The sequence below is a fragment of the Lactuca virosa genome, chromosome 5, assembly GCF_052849685.1.
Source record: "Lactuca virosa cultivar CGN04683 chromosome 5, Lactuca_virosa_CGN04683_v6, whole genome shotgun sequence".
Classification (NCBI taxonomy): Eukaryota; Viridiplantae; Streptophyta; class Magnoliopsida; order Asterales; family Asteraceae; genus Lactuca; species Lactuca virosa.
Genome location: NC_136430.1, coordinates 145,386,778 through 145,406,509, shown reverse-complemented (window position 1 = coordinate 145,406,509; position 19,732 = coordinate 145,386,778). Strand labels below are relative to the sequence as shown.

General features: G+C 38.5%; 1 protein-coding gene across 1 annotated transcript; it reads left to right on the top strand.

Moving 5' to 3' along the window:
• Positions 1–9,854: 9,854 nt before the first annotated feature.
• LOC145111834 (uncharacterized) lies at positions 9,855–10,436 on the top strand. Its single transcript, XM_079048078.1, has one exon. It carries the CDS (start codon positions 9,855–9,857, stop codon positions 10,434–10,436), a length of 582 nt encoding a protein of 193 aa, XP_078904204.1.
• Positions 10,437–19,732: the final 9,296 nt, after the last annotated feature.

Genomic DNA, 19,732 nt, shown 5'->3' with positions numbered 1-19,732 from the left:
CTTATATGATTCCACTGACTGCAATATTGGAAAATGGATTTGATTCTTTCATTTGTGGTAGTGTCTGAATTTACCAAATCAGGAAAGTTCCTCATCACCCAAGTTTCAATTGGACCGAAACTTGAAATCATGCAAGTCGAATAGTATGATGAATGAGAACTTTCAAGCATTGGAAAATCAAGACTAATTACTTGTTCACATGGATGTGTGAGTCAAGTGAAGGACTAAAGGGATCGAGTACACATTCTTGTGCACTGGTCATGTCCACCACAAAGCTCGTTAAGACTATTTGATTTACTAAAGTTTAGTAAATATGGTTATACATACAAGTTTAAGTATAATTCTGAAACATTGGAAAAGTCTCAATGTATGGCAGAACGAATGGGAAGAATCAAATTAAGCAGAAAGATAAAAGTTTCTCAAATCTGAAAAGATGGGAGAGTACTTTATTATCATGTTTGTGATCATCATAATGATTTAGAAATCATATCACAATTAGTCCTCTAAAGGTCATCTTAGTGCATTCTTATGACTAAGAAGACGAGTCATGAATTGTTGAATGGTTAGATCAGGAAGATGAGTCATACTTCGTTCCAAAACAATTCTTAGAGTCATACTCCAAGATTGTAACTTGAGTGACATATCTTAAAGAAAGGTTTTAAACACTTGTCAAATGTAAGAGTAAAAGTGTCCTACTCTTGTACATTTGAAATTGGTAAGTTGTGATGTTTTGGATAAAACAAAGACCAACTAAGGCCAATTGTGTGAAGTGTTTGTCTTGATAAAGAATCCGCACTATCTCTTGAATATTTGGCAAGATAGTCTTATATGTCAAGAGGATAGTGGGAGTCTTAAAGATCCTAAAAAGAATTTCAAGAACTAATCAAGAATAAAACCTGAGGTTCTTCACTAGCACACGACTTGAGGTTTATAACCTATCGTGTTGACATATTATGTGCCCATTCCAGTTAAAGTTGGCTTTGCATAGGAGTTCTGAAAGTTCTCAATTGGTTGCATAACAACTTGGAAGCAATGGCAGGCCCTGTACTGCCAGGTGGCAAGAAGTTAAGATTGCATAAGTTCAGTCCATATGAGTTTGGATTTGTCATTATCCTTGTCTTGTGACTATGGTTTTGACGATTCACATGGATAAGAACACATACACCATAAAATCTAAGGGTCATAAGGTTTCTCTCCGATTCATGAAAATGATGGTGAGGAAACACCTCCACCAAGTAGATTTGAAGCAGATGGCAAAAGGTCTAAACAATTGAGACTATGATTATGACATCCCTTTTCATAGTTCTGAAATTGTTTAGACACACATGCATGCTATCTAAGGAAAGGTGTATGATTTTGATAAAGTTTTATCAAAGCATCTCGTATCAGAAATCTGAACTTTGGTAAGAAAGTCAATAAAGTATTGATTTCTAGAAGTCCAGCTGATTTCTGAGTACATGTCAAAGCTAGTGGGAGCATAAGTGTTATGCTAATAATCATCATGTTAGTGGGAGCATGATAATTATTGTTAGTGTTGCAAGTTAGCAATGTTAATTATAGAAAACAAAAGTTTTAATTCGTGAGGCTGCAGGGATTGAAAAAGTTGATTTGCTATAATTAAGGGAGAGGATATACTTCATTTATGTTCTAAAGCCTTAGATTGAGACCTTAATCATCTTTAGTCAAGAATATATATATGAATTTCATGTTGGATTGGTTCAACTTAAGGAAATTCTATATATTGCGTTCTCAAAATTCGATTATGATTACGGCATCCCTCTTCATAGTCAAATTTTGAAAACATGGAAAATAAAAATATTGTAGCAAAAGACTGGTCTAGAATCATGTCTTTATGTGAGACATCATGAATCGTGTACCATTTGCTTTGGGTACAGGATCGATTGCATGTGCTATAATATTTGTCATTTCTAAATTTTTCCAAATGCCCAGAGGCATTAAGAAGGGAAAAGGTCTAGAATTGGATATGACTAAAATGATTAAGCAATTGTCGAGGACAATCTGAGGTTTACCAAAGATTGGTTGCTCAGGGACAGTTGGAAGTATAGTGCTAATTTTGGAAGGACCATATTGACATATTCTGAAAAGAGGCATCTCTTATTCAGAAGTGATAGTCAAAATGAGAATATGGAGTTGTCTCCATAGGTGGAAGTTATCTGTGTAAGATTAGAAAACTTAATGCAAGAAGCATGTCCAAAGCAATGTACTTTGAATATGAGACTTAGTTTCCATGGAGTTGATCTCCATTGGAATACCTTATAATGACTGTTGACAAGTCTTTGTGACTTTGTACATATTCATTACAGGAGGGTCAGTGCATAAAAGTTTAAAATCTAAACAGATTTCGATAAATGATAGGAATTTGAAATTCTCACATTTTTCGATAAGGATTTGGGAGTGTAAAATTACAATCATTGAAATTATGTTCAATTGGTTTATTTCACAAAGTAAGGATCATAGACAAACATAGAGTGCATACTTGGTGTATGGCAAAGCTATTGTTTAAGAAAAACATAGTGTACATGCTTGGAGCATGGGACAACTAGTGTTTTTAATTCAAGTATAAAGTTGATAAAACCGAAACAATGAATAATGAGTAATCAGTATAGTGATAAATAAAAGTGTTTATTTATATTCATAGGGTTTGATACCATATTTGATTCATTTATTCTTGTGTTTCACTTTGCATGTTTTGACTTCCAGAATAACTAAGTCGCTCTTCCTGAATGATTAAGTTATTCAAACCATCCACAGTCGGTCATATGTTGGAAGTAGATATGAATCAAGACTGTCATGGGTTGGTTTGTAGAGGTCCAAGTTGGTGGACAAAGTGGTGCTACAACACTCATGAGTGCTCATAAGTTCTGAGTATTGGATTCAACCCGCGCTCATTTGAATCACTTCATGGATTTTATCACGAGTGATCATGAGACGATAATATCTTATATTCTTCAAACCTAGAGATATGAGTTGTTACTATGAGTTGGTTATACATTGATTGCACGAAAACGCATTTGGTAACTCGATGTTATAAAACGTGTCTTTGTGTATGATTCAACAAGTAGTAGAACAAGCCATATGAGTCGAAGTTTATCCATTCCTTTTACCTTCGGGATAAAAGCGATATCTGTGGGCCCCTCGATGATTTAGCCATGACACATGTGAGTGCTTGGCCAAGCCAGGACTGATTTGATTTGTTCAATCAGTCAGTCATCATGAATCGGAAATCGGGAAACAACAAATGGACAGAGAGAATGATTATAATCCATGTCTCAGTCCATATGATATCTAGAATGGAGGAATATATGATCCCTTATCTAATGGACAAGTCATTGACAAGGTCAGAGTTCGACAGCGGCTTTAAGAGCTACGATTGCCAGTTAGGTTTTGAAGTCATACTCAATAATAGTTTTAGACTTATCCAAGTGGTAGACTGTTGGATTAATGTCTAAGTCCATAACTATAATTGGTATGTACTTGACCCGACCCGGCATGGTCCATTTGGGTTGCACTTCACCGGCACAATTTATATGGATAGTCTTTTGAGAATAGTATATTTATGATTTATATTAATATATTATAAGTTCTAATATATTAATATGGAATCATATTATTTAATTAGTATTGATCAAGAATTAATTTAGAATTAATTAAGTGATCAAAAAGAACTAATTAAATATGGACTCTTATATATATGGAATGGGCCAAGTTCATTTAGGTTGGGCTAAGCTTTCATGGATGGTCCATGGAGCTTTTAACCCATGGATCTTATGTAAATGAAAGGTCATGGGTATTAGGGTTTACATGGATGTAACCCTAATCCTCCATAATATATAAAGGGGTCCTTGGCTCACAAAATTAGCACAAGTGTGTGAAAATAAGAGTGGGCCGATTTTAATGTGCATACATATTCTCCCAAGTTCTTCCTAGCTGTTTTGGTGATTTGTGATTCCATTTGAGGCTTCCACACTATTGGGGCTAAACTCTTAAAGCTTGAAGACATCAAGCTACATCAAAAGGTATGTCATCTAACTAGAACTTTGTAGTATAGGTGCTTCATAATATGCTAGTTAGGATGAAACCTTGGAATAGTTAATATTTGCATGTATAATAGAGAAAACATAGATCCAAGGTTTATAGGGTTGCATGTACACCATAGGAGTGTTAGAATGCTCAAAACCCAACAGATTTGGCTGAGCTCATCTGGAAAATCCAGTCGGTATGCAACCTTGCCCACCCGGGCGGTAATTCTAAAGGAACCAATAAATCGGGGGCCCAACTTGCCCTACTTCCGGAATCAGATGACACCTTTCCAAGGTAACACCTTTAGAAGTACCAAGTCCCCCACCTGAAACTTGAGGGCCGAACGTCGCCGGTCTGTATAACTCTTCTGCAGGCTTTTCACGACTCGCAACCTATCGCACACATGTTGAATCAACTAAGTAGTCTTGAGTACCGCCTCACTACTCCCCATGACCCGATGCCCGACCTCGCCCCAGCAAACCAGGGTCCTACATCTCCTCGCATACAACATATCAAACGGTGGTAGGTTAATACTGGCATGATAATAGTTATTGTAAAAGAACTCATCTAGTGGAAGATAAATATCCCAACTCCCTCCAAAATCTAATGCGTATTCCAGGAGCATATCCTCAACCGTCTAAATTGCCGGCTCGCTTTGCCCATCAGTCTGGGGTGGTATGAAGTGCTGAAGTGCAGCTGAGTACCCAAATCCTCATGAAAATTCCTCTAAAACCTGGAGGTGAAACGACCATCTCGGTCAGAAACCATTAAAAATGGCACCCCGTGTCGGACAACCACCTCCCGAATGTAAATGTCGGCCAGCTTCTCAGCAGATATATTATGGGTGATAGGTATAAAGTGTCCGCTCTTGGTCAATCTATCCACAATGACCTAGATAGAATCAACACCACATGCCGTCCTTGGCAACTTCGTAATAAAATCCTAGGTGATCTCTTCCTACATCCACATGGGAATGGGTAATGGTTGCATCTTGCCATGGGCCCTCTAATGCACGACCTTGACTCACTTGCAAGTTAGACACCACTCTACAAACCATGCTATCTCCCTCTTCATACAGGACCACCAATAACTCAGTCTTTGATCCTGATACATATTCATGGCCCCTAGATGGATCAAAAACTTTGACTTTTGAGCCTCTTCTAGAACTATCTGTCTCACCCCACCAGTAGTCGGAAACCAAACTCTACCACACTGAGTCAACAATCCTCGACTGTCTCTGTCAAACAAAGGAACATGTCCCTTGATTCGCTCCGCTTTCTAGTTCTCCTTTTTCAATCCCTCCACCTAAATAAAGGAGAAATGATAATCATCCTCATACACATATGTCTAATAGGTGTGCTCACTTCCTTGCAGCTCAAGGCATCGACCACCACATTGGCCTTCCCAGGGTGGTACAAAATCTCACATTCATAATCCTTTACCACATCCAACCATCTCTGCTGCTGCATATTCAAATTCGGTTGATCCATCAGGTACCTCAAACTCTTTTAGTCAGTGTAGATAGTATGCCTAACCCCATAAGATAGTGTCTCAAAATCTTGAGGGCAAAAACTATAGCCCCCAACTCCAAATCATATGTAGGGTAATTCGCCACATGTGGCTTCAGCTGCCTCGAAGCGTAAGCAATCACATGACACCTCTTCATAAGAACAACTACCAAACCCGATATAGAAGCGTCGCAATAAACCACAAAATCATACATACCCTCAAGAAGAGCAAGGATCGGGTCCTCGCACAATCTCTGTCTCAGAGCCTCAAATGCCAACTGTTGATCAGGCCCCCACCGGAAAGTAGCATTCTTCTTCATCAAGCGGGTCAACGACACTGCAATCTTGGAGATATCACGGATAAATCTCTGATAATACCCCACGAGGCCAAGGAAGCTCTAAATCTCAGATGGGGTCCTCAAAATCTCCCATCGCATCATGACTTCAATCTTGGTCGGGTCGACTAGTATACCCATCTGGTTGACGATGTGCCCCAAGAACTGCACCTCACACAACCATAACTCACATTTGGAGAATTTGGCATACAAACTCTCTTTCCTCAGGGTCTCCAATACTTCCCGTAAGTGCGCCTTGTGATGCTCCTTGGTCTTGGAGTAGACCAGAATATCATCTATGAATACTAGAACCGACCGATCCAGCATCGGCCTGTAAACCAAGTTCATGAGATCAATGAATGTTGTCGATGCATTGGTGAGCCCGAATGGCATCACCACGAACTCGTAATGACCATAACGAGTCCTAAAGGCCGTCTTCTACATGTCTTCATCCCTGACCCTCATCTGATGGTAACTTGATCACAAATCAATCTTGGAAACCAAGATGCACCCTGAAGCTGGTCAAATAAGTCGTCGATTCTCAGAGGTGGGTAACGGTTCTTCACCGTTAGCTTATTCAACTCCCGATATTCAATATCCATCCTGTGTGAACAATCCTTCTTCTTCACAAACAAGATCCATGCTCCCCAAGGTGAGCTACTCGACCGAATAAATCCCTTTCCTAATAGCTCCTAAATCTGCGTAGACAATTCTTGCATCTCTGGTGGTGCCAAGCGATATGGTGCCTTCATTATTGGAGCGATTCCAGTAACCAGATCAATTCGAAACTTGACTTGCCTCTCAGGAGGCACTCCTGGCAATTCCTTAGGAAACATATCAGGGAAATCCCGAATAATGAGCACCTCATTCAATGTCACCGTGCTCTCCACTCGAGTATCCGACACATAAGCTAGGAATCCCGTACAACCCTATTGAAGATATCTTCTGGCTCTCGCAGCTGAACAGAGATTCGGATCATGCAAAGCTCCCTCGCCAAGAATAACTAGTTCTCCTACACTTCGGGTTCGAACTCTCACTAGTTGGTACTCATAGTCAATCATGGCCCCATTGGGGCCTAACCAGTCCATCCCGACAATAACCTTCGATCCTCACAGAGGAATCGACACTAAATCAAGGGAGTATCTCTCGATGAACGGATTCAGGACACACCCATGGTAAACCTCGAAGCACTCACAGAATGTTCATACGTAGTCTCAACCTCCAATGGGTAATCCATAGTACCGGGAGCATCACAAAACTTCTTGCTAAGCACAAGAGATACAACGGATTGGGTAGCACCCGAATCAAACAACACATGAGCAGTCATACCATTGACTAAAAAGGTCCATATACAAGATCATATTTAACATGAGAAAAAATAAGGAAATAAATAAAAGATATGAATCAGTCACGTACCAGTAACCACATCTGGTGTTGTGCGAGTCTCATCGATGCTTAGCTAAAATGCCCTGCTCTTCACCATAAGTGGCTCTACCTTCCCTTAGCGACCAACAGTAATCCTCAAGGTGGATAGTGCAGACGATGCCACTGCCCCTCCTGCTAATCTCAAACAATCATCCTTTTTATCACCGATCTGATTGCAATGATAACAAATCATAGCACTCTGGGGGAAGTCCCTGCTCATATGACCAGGCTTACCACAGCTAAAACATCATGAACCTGCCGCTCGACATGGCCCACTGTGCAGCTTGATGTATTTGCCAACACGGACCCGAACATGTTGGCCTCTAGTGCGTGAATCCGAAGTCTTAGGCCTCTTAGCCTGGTCCACTACTATCTGCACCTACTCCGGTTTGCGCTTTGTCCGAAGCTCCAACTCTATCTCCCACTCACGGGCTTTCTCAATCATATCATTTAGGGTCTTAAACCCTAAAAAGCTCACAAACTCCTTAATGTCATCTCTCAACATATCATGGTATCTTGTCTTCTTCATTACCTCAATTTACAGCGTACTTCGTAACCAACATAACCCTCTCACAGAACTTGGTGGTAATCTCTACCACAATCTCAGTAGTTTGGAGAATGTCACTTTATTGCATAAAATTTAGATCTTGAAAGTTTGTGAGCTTGTTATGGATAAAGTTGGAAACTTTATCCATCCAAACATCCTAATGGATAAAGTTGGAAACTTTATCCATTATGGAGATATTAGGAACCTAATTTGAGTATTGGATGGTTAGCCTTTGATCATTAAGTGCTAATAAGAAGCTAGGGTTTGGCTTTGGGCTTCATTAAGCCATGCAAAAGCTTAAAGTTGTCGACTTTATCAGTTAAGACCTTCCCAAGACTTAGATCTGAGTATTGGACGTTGTATCATTAAGGATTAAGTGCTTAAAATGAGTTTTTGAGGTCCCTGTGATTACGCCCTACGTAAATCGGAGTACGCAACGCGTACAACTTCTTGGTCCCCTTTTTCCTTTTCTGTGATTTCCGAGTACGCAGTGCATAATAGGGTGGTACGGATGGCGTACTCACCATACGACCATTTTTGGGCCTTGGGTCCTTTTCGGTTTGGGATGGTTAGATGGGTCAAGTGAGGGAAGGGTAAAATAATATTTTAAAATAATATTTTACCCCTTAGAATGATAGAATATGGTTGGACATTTAGTTATGGGTTATTTCTTAATTATTGATTATCGGTGATTCTGGATATTTTTAGTGTGAGGAGCCCTGTAGCAGCTGCGCGTGTGTGATTCAGATATCTTCGGATTGAGGTGGGTCTTCTCACGGTGTTTAGCGGGTCGAAGGTACCAATGGTGGCTCATTGATTATGTTCATTGGATGCTAGTTGTCTGTGTGACTCTTTCATGTATTGTATATGTTTGTATGTGTACTGGGCAGGGATAAAAATCGTTGTTTTAGACGATGCATATGTAGAAAGCCCAGTTTTCTAGGCCCGATGTCAGGCGGGGCCTGATTAATGTGTTGGGCAGGGACCATGACATGTTAGGGTCAGATCTGTACCGGGCGGGGCCGATGGATGTCGGACGAGGCTCATTGTATGTATGGTATGTGGTTATGGTTTCAGGTACTTTCAGTTTGATAGGGAAGGGTCCGACGTGACTGCACAACATCCCCCGAAGTTTTGGCTAATTATGGTTTTCTTAATCTAATGTTTAATTGATTTAATCACTTTGGTTGGTTTTGGAACAACTTAATTGTAAGACTTATTGTTTTGAAAATAAAAATTTTACTCTTAATTTTTAGGACGTTACTTGTTGGTCGCGGGTTGGCGGGTTTACATGTCATAAAACCTCAATCCGGGCACGACTCATATAAATATTTTTGCCGTCTTGCTCAACCTAACCAGAATTAGTCATAAATAGGTCAACTGCGTCACCCGTTTACATATACGGGAATGTGGGTTAGAATCGGGTTCGTGGGTCTAGGAAAAAATCTAAATATCATATATTTACTAGTTAATTCTTACTCTCTCAACTATTTAATAAATATTATTTTTATTTTTTTAATCTAATAAAATAAACGGGTTTGCTAGTCAACCCGTGAAATTATTTACAAACCCGAACAAGACCCTTATAATAAACGATAAATGGGTTGACGGGTTGCAGGTTGACGAGTTAGAAAAACTCAACCCAAATCCGTTTATCTTCGTATCGGGTTTATATCAAGCCGCGAATCATGTCAAAGATTGCCACCGGTACATTACTGAACACCAAGATATGTGTATACAAGATACCTTTATCTTTTTTTGAAAAACCTTGCATTTTATTTTCAAAGTTTAATTAAATAAACATAAACGAAAAGATCTCAAGATCCAAGAGGTATACTTTGTTGGCACTATACATTTAATCACAAAGCCTAGTGCGGGTCGGTTGATTTTATGGAATTTTATATTAAATTTTGGATTACCCCCATCTATATATATACACACACCAGACGAATTTTCTTAAAACACTCAATAATACAAACACATTAAAAACATACACAAATGGATGCACTAAAATCTCTTCACTGTGAATTGATGATTATGAAAGCTAAAAACATCCAAGTTACCAACTCCAATGGTTACTTGTTTGTTAGATGCTATCTTGATGCTGGAAACAACAAAAGAGTGCGTTTGGATAGCGGAGAAGTGTCTCAATATGGAGAATTTTCTTCGAACGAATCATTCTCCTTGGATTGCATAGGGATGAAGCAATCCACTGACATGATCATTCACGGATCAATTGTCTTGGAGCTTCGCTGGAGGAGTAATACAGCTTCCATGTTTAGAGGGTCGCAACTGCTGGGAAGAACTGAGGTATCATGGAGGGATGTTTTTGAGTCGCCAAACATGGAAATGGAGAGATGGGTGATGATGAAATCAAAGAAAAAAGATGTTAAAACGCCTTCTGTCCGTATAGCCATGAAGATTGAAACACCTTTTGGTTGTGGAGAGGATTTCGTAGAAATTAGGAAGAGGAAGAACAAATGGGACGAAAGATGTGCCTGCTGTCATGGCGATTGCTGTAACAGTACATGTCTTGATGGTGAGCTTTTTGCCATTGGGGCTGCTTTGGATGCTTTCTAGAGGGATGTCTTGTTAGTTTTAATGTAAATGGAGTAGGCGTTTATTTCTTGATTTTTTCCTTCCGGCGGCTTAATGTTCACGGACAAATTTTTGTAGTCAACTAATAATAGATATATCCCGAATCACCTATGGAATCATATGATTTTAGCTTTTATCATTTGTTTATTAATGCATTAACAGTTATCTTAATCACATGATAAACATCTCAATTGAGTCATTGTTTAGAAACACAACTCTTTGAACATCAAGATTATATTTGATCAAGTTTCGAATACCTTGTTTCCACAGTCGGTTTAAAACAACGGACACTCGAGAAATAGTTCAACACGTTTGTTTTTCTAATAGTATTTTGTGAAATCAAGATTCTGGTCACTACTTTAAATGATCTTAGAGATAAAATTTTGGAAACTCAATTTCCTAAAATAAATTTAGGAAATAATACGTGCTTAAATAGGTATTTGAATTTTTTTAGTTATATTTTGTCAAGGAAGCGGATTGAAAATCGGAGATTAGGCATCTAGTTCTTCTGCACTTCAAAAAGGTCGAAATTCAAGTCTTAGCCATACGTGGAACTCATATTAAAGAAGCGGTTTTTTTAATGAAAAATCATCATCAAAAAACCTTTCTGGATGCTCCAAGTTATGTAATATCCTCTAAAATACAGTTTTATGTTGTACTTAAATCAGAATCCATTTTGCTTTAGGAACACAAGTCTTAACACTACTACAAAAAAAGTCAAAAGACCCGGTTAAATCAATTAAAGAACCCGGTTTGCAACCGGGTTTGATGTTCGGCGAGTCTATGCGAAATTGATAATAGAGCCCGGTTTTAAACCGGGTCTTTTAATGAAAAAAGAGTCCGGTTCATTATCATATAACTGGGTCCTATAACAATTTCAATGGCACTTCCTTACATGGATTATAACCCGGTTTCCATGTAAAAAACCGGGTCTTATAAAAACTCTCAACATTGTTTTCATATGCAAATCAAAGCCTGGTTACTTGATAAACAACTAGGTCCTTTAGTACACTAATTTATTTAAAAAACATATATATTTAAAATATAAATACCATTACCAACAAATTATTCAGGTTACAACTAGTATATAATATAGCTACTTTTGAATTCAACAAACAAAAACTCACCAACTTAATTTCTAAATGAATTTTTACATGTTAATATCACTAAGAACCTATCTTACAAAACATCTAAAGATATCTCAATTCTCAAATGTACCCAACAGAGACACCAACTTCTTTGCTATTTCCCACAAATATCAATATGGTTGCATTCATTTGTGCTTCAAGTGTGAACCTCCTATGACATATAGGCTGCTAAAATTGAAAAGATGGAGGTGTTGGTCCTGAAAGTCATGAGATACAACAATTATTTCACTAATACGTTAGCATAATCTAAATCAAAGTCCAAAGTATAAATCATTATTTCAAGTTTCACCTAAATATTTCCAATAACATACTACACAAAATTCATAAATAGTTACCTTAAACATAAGAAATGATGCGAGTACTTTTTCCATGATACCAAAGAATTCTCTAATCAATATGAATATCAGTTAATTTCCCCTGCACAATATCAAAAGTTTAAAAATCAAAGTCAAACATGCAAATATTCCAACTAATTAGTTATTAAAAAAGATATTAACAACCTACATATCGGCTAAAAAATTTATTCATGATGTTTTGCATTATCAAAAGCTTATAGTACACAGCTAGTTTGAATTATTTTGACTGTCATTTCAATGTACCAGTTTCTATCATATGATCCCTAGCTAACTTTGTTGTCACTGAATTATTTTGACTGTCATTTCAATGTACCAGTTTCTATCATATGATCCCTAGCTAACTTTGTTGTCACACTCTTTCCAACTCCAGTTTCCAAATTACATCAAACATAAATTCCATTTTAAAAAAAATAATAATAAAATAATATAGAAATGATTTAGTACAAACCTGATAAGGATATATATTAACATTTACACCATATGCAAAATATAATATGTTAGGATCGAGACACGAACACGAAACTCTCACTCTCAGCTCACGAATTATAGAAAAACAAGAACACAAGGATTTAAGGTGGTTCAGTCTATTTCTGACCTACGTCCACACGAGGGTAACTAGGAGTTTTTATTTCTTCTTCTTTTTGTGTGTTATGAAACTACAGATACAATACAATCTTATATAGGATTGAATGGTGAAAAGGAAAGCCACAAAACATGGTCCTTAAGAACCGGGTGACCATTCCTTTTTCTTTTTTGACTAACTTTTCTGTGGACCACTTTGACGTGGATTCACACTCAACAATCTCCCACTTGAAGCCACGGAACAATCTTCACCTGTGCTTCAACTGTGCATCTGTATTTCTGTAAAACACTTTTGATCTTGACTCCATCCTAGTTACCCGACCTTCTCTTCAATTATCCTGAAGGCCAGTTGAAGCTATGCAAAGCTTCAACTTCTCTAAGGTGACAACCTTAGTCAACATATCAGTTGGATTTTCAGTTCCTTTGATCTTATTCAACTTCAGAGTGCCATCATTAATTCTTTCTCTGATGAAGTGATATCTCAGCTGTATGTGCTTTGTCTTCGAATGGAAGACGGGATTCTTTGCAAGATGAATTGCACTTTGATTGTCACAGAATAGTTCAAAATTATCTTGTTCTTTGCCAAGTTCGATGAGAAAATTCTTCAACCATATAAGTTCTTTGCTTGCTTCAGCAACTGCCATATACTCTGCTTTTGTGGTTGAAAGGGCAACACTTTTCTGTAATTTGGACATCCAACTTACCGCAGTGCCTCCCACTGTAAAGACATACCCGGTAGTGCTTTTGTATGATTCTTTGCAACCACCAAGGTCTGCATCCGCAAAACCCTTCAGAATAACATCTTTCCCCTTAAAATGTAATGCCACTTTTGAAGTCCCCTTCAAATATCTTAGCAGCCATTTAACTGCTTCCCAATGTTCTCTCCCCGGATTGGACATAAACCGACTAACAACTCCTGCTGCATGAACAATATCTGGTCTCGTGCATACCATTGCATACATGAGGCTACCAACTGCAGATGCATATGGAACTTTAGCCATTTCTGCTGTCTTCATCTGATTTGGGTGATTGATTTTTAGAAAGCTTAAAGTGACTTCCCAAGGGTGTGCTTCTGATCTTGGCTTCTTTAAGGCTGAATTTCTCTAACACTTTCTCAATGTACTTCTCTTGAGAGAGTGTCAAAGAGCCATCTTCTTTGTTTCTGGAAATACTCATCCCGAGTATTTGGTTTGCAGCTCTCAAGTCTTTCATCTCGAATTCTTCAGACATCTGTTTCTTCAACTTGTTGATCTCTGACATGTCTGAACCTGCAATCAACATATCGTCTACATAGAGTAATAGAATGATATAAGAACCCTTAAACTTCTTGATGTAACAACAATGATCATTGTCACATCTCTTGTAACCAACTCTTCTCATGAAGTTATCAAACTTCAAATACCATTGTCTGGGTGCTTGTTTCAGACCATACAAACTCTTCTTCAATTTACACACCAAGTTCCCTTTGCCTTTAACCTGAAAACCCTCTGGTTGTGTCATGTAAATGTCTTCATCTAGATCACCGTGTAGAAAAGTTGTCTTGACATCTAGCTGCTCTACATGCAAACCTTCTGCTGCTACAATACTGAGAACAAGTCTGATAGTGGTCATCTTCACTACTGGAGAGAATATTTCATTGAAATCGATTCCCTCTTTCTGTTGAAAGCCCTTGACTACTAATCTTGCTTTGTACCGTTTGGTACCATCATGTTCATCCTTGACCCTGAAAACCCATTTATTCTGAAGAGCCTTCTTCCCAACTGGAAGTTTTGTTAAGTGTCAGGTCTTGTTCTTCTCAAGCGACTTCATTTCATCTTTCATTGCTAGCTCCCACTGCAATGAATCTTTCAACCCTATAGCTTCAGAGTAACACTGGGGTTCACCGTTTTCTGTCAAAAGAATGTAGTTGACAGATGGTGAGTATTTGTTTGGTGGTCTGGTGACTCTGGAAGATCTTCTTAGTTGAACTTGAGGTGTGACTGGGGACTCTGGAGTTGGAGGACTGGTTTCTTCATCTTCAGAATCATTATTGGAATTATCCACTGAGCTCCCACTGTTAGTTGAATCATCCCCAGATTCAGGGATTTCGACTGGAGCTTCTTTCTTCTTTTCAACACCTTCAAACTCAACATACTCCTTCTGATCTTCTGGACTTTTGTTGTTTCTGTCTTTGTATAACTCGGCTTCGTTAAAGGTGACATTCTTGCTTCGAATTATCTTTCTGCTTTCACTATCCCAAAGCCTGTAACCCATTTCATCTGACCCATAACCAATGAATGTGCACTTCTTGGTCTTTGAATCAAGTTTATCCCTGTCACCATCTTTTAACAAACTGTAAGCAGTACAACCAAAGACTTTCAGGTGTTTGAGACTTACTTCCTTCCCTTGCCACATTTCTTCTGGTAATTTAAAATCCAAGGGAACACACGGTGAACGGTTGATCAAGTAAGCTGCAGTATTAACTGCATCAGCCCAAAATGTCTTAGGTAAACCAGAATTCAACCTCATGCTTCTAGCCCTTTCATTCAGAGTTCTATTCATTCTTTCAGCTACACCATTCTGCTGAGGGGTTCCTGGGACCGTCTTGATCATCTTTATCCCTTGCTTGGCACAATAGTCAACAAACTCCTTGCTTATGTATTCATCACCATTATCCGACTTCAGGCATTTTACCTTCAAATCAGTTTCATTTTCAACAGCAGATTTCCATATCTTAAAAGTATCAAATACATCAGATTTATTTTTAAGAAAATAGACCCATACCTTGCGTGTTGAATCATCGATAAAGGTTACATAGTAGTTTTTGTCTCCTAGAGATGAAACTGGTGTTGGTCCAAATACATCCGAGTGAACAAGCTCCAACTTCTGAGCTTTCGGTGTCTTCCCCGTTTTTACAAAAGTAACCCGCTTTTGTTTCCCGAGAACACAAGATTCACAAAATTCAGTTTCGACTTTCTTCAAGTCTGGAAACTTTCCTTTCTGAGCCAACATCTTCAATCCCTTATCGCTCATGTGTCCGAGTCGTTGGTGCCATAAATTAGATGGACTCGGATTGGTGGTTACGGCATGAACACCATCACCAGATATCTCTACCATGTATAGAGTGCCTTTCTTCTTTCCTTTGGCAATCACCAAGTTGCCTTTGATCACTTTCCATTGTCCACCCCCAAAGTGAACATCAAGTCCTTCATCATCCAACTTACCAACTGAAATCAACTTTCTCCTTAAGTTTGGGATAACCCTGACATCTTTCAATGTCCAGGTGGTTCCCATGGAGGTCTTCAAATCTACGTCTCCTATACCCGTAATATCAAGCACTTGATCATCGGCCAAACTAACTTTGCCAAAGTCACCTGTTTGTAGGTTCTTGACCATATCTGGGCATGAGACAGCATGGAAAGAAGCACCCGAATCCATAATCCAGGATTCCATTGAATTCTCAACACAACATATGAGAAAATCTCCCGATTCTTCAGAGGATACATTGTGTACTTCTTTCTTTTCAGCTTGTGGTTTTGGACATTGGTTTCTAAAGTGACCTTTTTCTTTGCAATTCCAACATTCAATATCTTTTCGGTTCTTGGACTGCCCCCTTTTTCTAGACTTTGATCTGCCTCGACTACGTCCTCTTTCGTTTCTTCTTCCTCTACTTTCTGTATGCAATAAAGAACTAGAACTAGAACTAGAAGTCTCACCATTGCTTCTCCGTCTGATATCTTCATTTACAATCAAGTCACGAATACTCTCGAAAGTGAGTTTAATAGTGCCGGATGCACTACTAACAGCTGTGACGGTACCTGACCAACTATCGGGCAAAGATGATAAAAGGACGAGCGCTTGTACTTCATCTTCAAACTTTATTGCAACTGAGGCTAAACGAGAGATAATCGAGTTAAACTCGTTTATGTGAGCGGTAACTGACATGCCTTCCTTCATTTTGGTGTTAACCAATTGTTTGATGAGGAACACTTTGTTGGAAGCGGACGGCTTCTCGTACATGTTGGACAAAGCCTTAAATACTCCATAAGTAGTTGTTTCATTAACAATGTTATACGCAACACTCTTTGCCAATAAAAGCCTAACTACACCCAAGGCTTGTTGATCCAACAACTTCCATTCTTCATCATACATGTCATCCGGTTGTTCGCCCAACATAGGCAAATGCAAACTTTTCTGATACAACATATCTTCAATTTGCATCTTCCAAAATCCATAATCGGTTCCATCAAACTTGTCAATTTTGATTTTACCATCTTCTGCCATTTTTGCAATTTTCTGAAAGAACAGGGACCTGTCTTGCAATTTTCTGAAACTTCAGGGACCTGTCTTGCAATTTTCTGGAACTTCAGGACCTGTCTTTGCAATTTTTTGAAACTTCAGGGACCAAATCTGAGTTTTTCAAATTCTGCTACAGTGACGCTACAGTGTCGTCTTCTCCGGCAGGTCTCCGGCGTACAGTGTCGTCTTCTCCGGCAAGGCTCCGGCGCTACAGTGTCATCTTCTCCGGCGAACTGGTTTTCCCGGTCACTATTACGGCGAACCTTTGACCGGCGATTTGGACGTCTTCCGGTGGTCGAAAAATTCAGAAAAAAATATTTTCGGAATCTTCGGAACGAGACCTTTCCAACGGTATACACCAAAATCGTTTTTGACGAAAACAAATTTCGACCAAAAAACTGAAAATCACCTTCTGGAGCTAAACCAACGCTCTGATACCACTTGTTAGGATCGAGACACGAACACGAAACTCTCACTCTCAGCTCACGAATTATAGAAAAACAAGAACACAAGGATTTAAGGTGGTTCAGTCGAATTTCTGACCTACGTCCACACGAGGGTAACTAGGCGTTTTTATTTCTTCTTCTTTTTGTGTGTTATGAAACTACAGATACAATACAATCTTATATAGGATTGAATGGAGAAAAGGAAAGCCACAAAACATGGTCCTTAAGAACCGGGTGACCATTCCTTTTTCTTTTTTGACTAACTTTTCTGTGGACCACTTTGACGTGGATTCACACTCAACATAATAAACTTACTTAGACACCCTTATTTTACTTATCTTAATTCTTCAACATCACAATATCACTTTCAAAGCACTTCTCATCATGTCATTATAAGTAGCATCAGCAATGCCACACATATGGGGGCTATTTAGAATCTTTTCTTTGCAAACCTTGATAACATCACTTCTAGAAATTAAGACATCTGTAAAGGGATTAATTTCTAATAAAACAGAACCAGCCATCGTTTGTTCACACAATAATGAATGTTATGTTAAAAGAAAATGAAACTACAATGCAATAATAACTAAGTAACTAAAAGAAATGGCAATGAAACATTACCTGATCAGTTGTATTCCCAATATTCCTTTCCTGCAAACTCTTGAGCAATCCCTCTCTCAACAAATTTAAATGGCTTCAATATCATTAGAATAAAGGGTGCTAACAAAAAGGAAAAAAGAATGCAAAAAAAACTAATCAATGAAACTTAGACAAAACCAACAACCAGGGACTCCAAGCAAACCCCCAAAAAATAAGAATGCAAACAACAGGAAGAAAAATAAGTCTTAAACCTTGACAGCATCACACCCCGACAGCATGAAAAAGACGAACTCACAAAAAACCAATGCCCAGAAATCAACACCAGCGCCATCAATACAACATAAGCAAACAAGGCTCAGAAAGGTAAAAAAAAAAAAAAAAGGAACGAACCACATCGATCTATAAGCAGGGCAGTCAGGGGCAAAATAATCAAAACCCCAATGCAGCAACACACCAACAGAACAGAGGAAACTCAACAGAGGCCATACACCAAACCCAGGGGTTAAAACGTCAATAACCCCAAAAGCAACATCATCCAGCAAGATGCAAACATGGAACATTAAAAGAACATTCAAGCCATACGACCAAAGCAGAACTTCAACAAAGGCAGCCAGACACTTGACAAGGCGAAGGCGCAAAACCTCTAAACAGTCGCTAAATTCTAAGACTTCATACTTTGAAACCACAGCCATCCCCGATAGCACCTAAAAGCGTGAAGAATCAAAGGGGTAATCACAGGGGTACAATCATCAAAAAGCCCCAAAAAATGGCAGGTGCTGAACAACAAATCTGATCCACAATCATTGTTGATTCATTTAGAGATGAAGAGATAGAAAACATCAACAACTATCAAACAAATAATGAGTCCCAAATCAGAACTTGCACATAATAAAGCAAAAGGGATCGATTACTCAAGTCATCTAAATTGTTTCCAGATTTTGATATACATAATGAATAATTTTCATTTTTCAGTCGAAATTGTACCTCTGGCTCTAGTGAAAATAGCCCCAATAAAGTTTCGATTCACCTTCTTTCAAGTATTAGGGTCTTCGATTGGTGATTTCTAATCTTCACTAGTAGTGGTCGCAGAGAGTAGCTTTGAAATCGTATACTAGGACAAATGGCGGGATATCAAAATTTTATAGGAAGGACACCAAAAATTGATGGCGGGATATCAAAATTTGATTGGCAGGGTATCGAAAAACTATTTTTTTATTTTCTTTACATCACACCTATATCCTATTGTTTTATATGGTAATATATGAAGGTTTGATTTTATTAATTTTTTTTTGACAAAACTTTAAAAATGGTCCATGTGGTTTTCGAAAATATCAAGTTTAATCCTTAAGTTTAAAAAACCTCATAGATGGTCCCTGTGGTTTCAAAACTTTTAACAAACAGTCCCTTAGCCACATAAAAAGACTAATATGCCCTTTCTATTTCTTTTTAGAATTAATTTTACCTAATCCTATTTTAAAAAATAGAAAAACAAAATAAATAATTCATTGGGCCCACCTTTTCTCTCTCTCTCTCTCTCTCTCTCTCTCTCTCTCTCTCTCTCAACATAAAAAACGCACATCGTCTTCTTCATCTGTTTGGGGATTTGGAGGAACGAACAAATCAGAAGCGATGAGAAGTTCCGATGGTGGTTATTCAAATCGCGAGGAGAGACAGAGTCGTCGATCTCCGGCGACCCTTTGAGGCTTTAACTTGCATCATCTCCGGTTGAGAGCTAAGGGAACAGGTCTTCGTCTTCGTCTGTTCGGAGAAGCTGAAATCACGAATGGAAGGCTGCGATCAGGAAGCTCTGATGGTGGAGTGTGGTTCTGCAGTAGTTAAGCAGTCATAATGGGGGAAAAGGCGGAGGC

Excerpts from the sequence above, each read along its gene's own strand:
- LOC145111834 (XM_079048078.1), top strand. The coding sequence starts at position 9,855 with ATGGATGCACTAAAATCTCTTCACTGTGAATTGATGATTATGAAAGCT.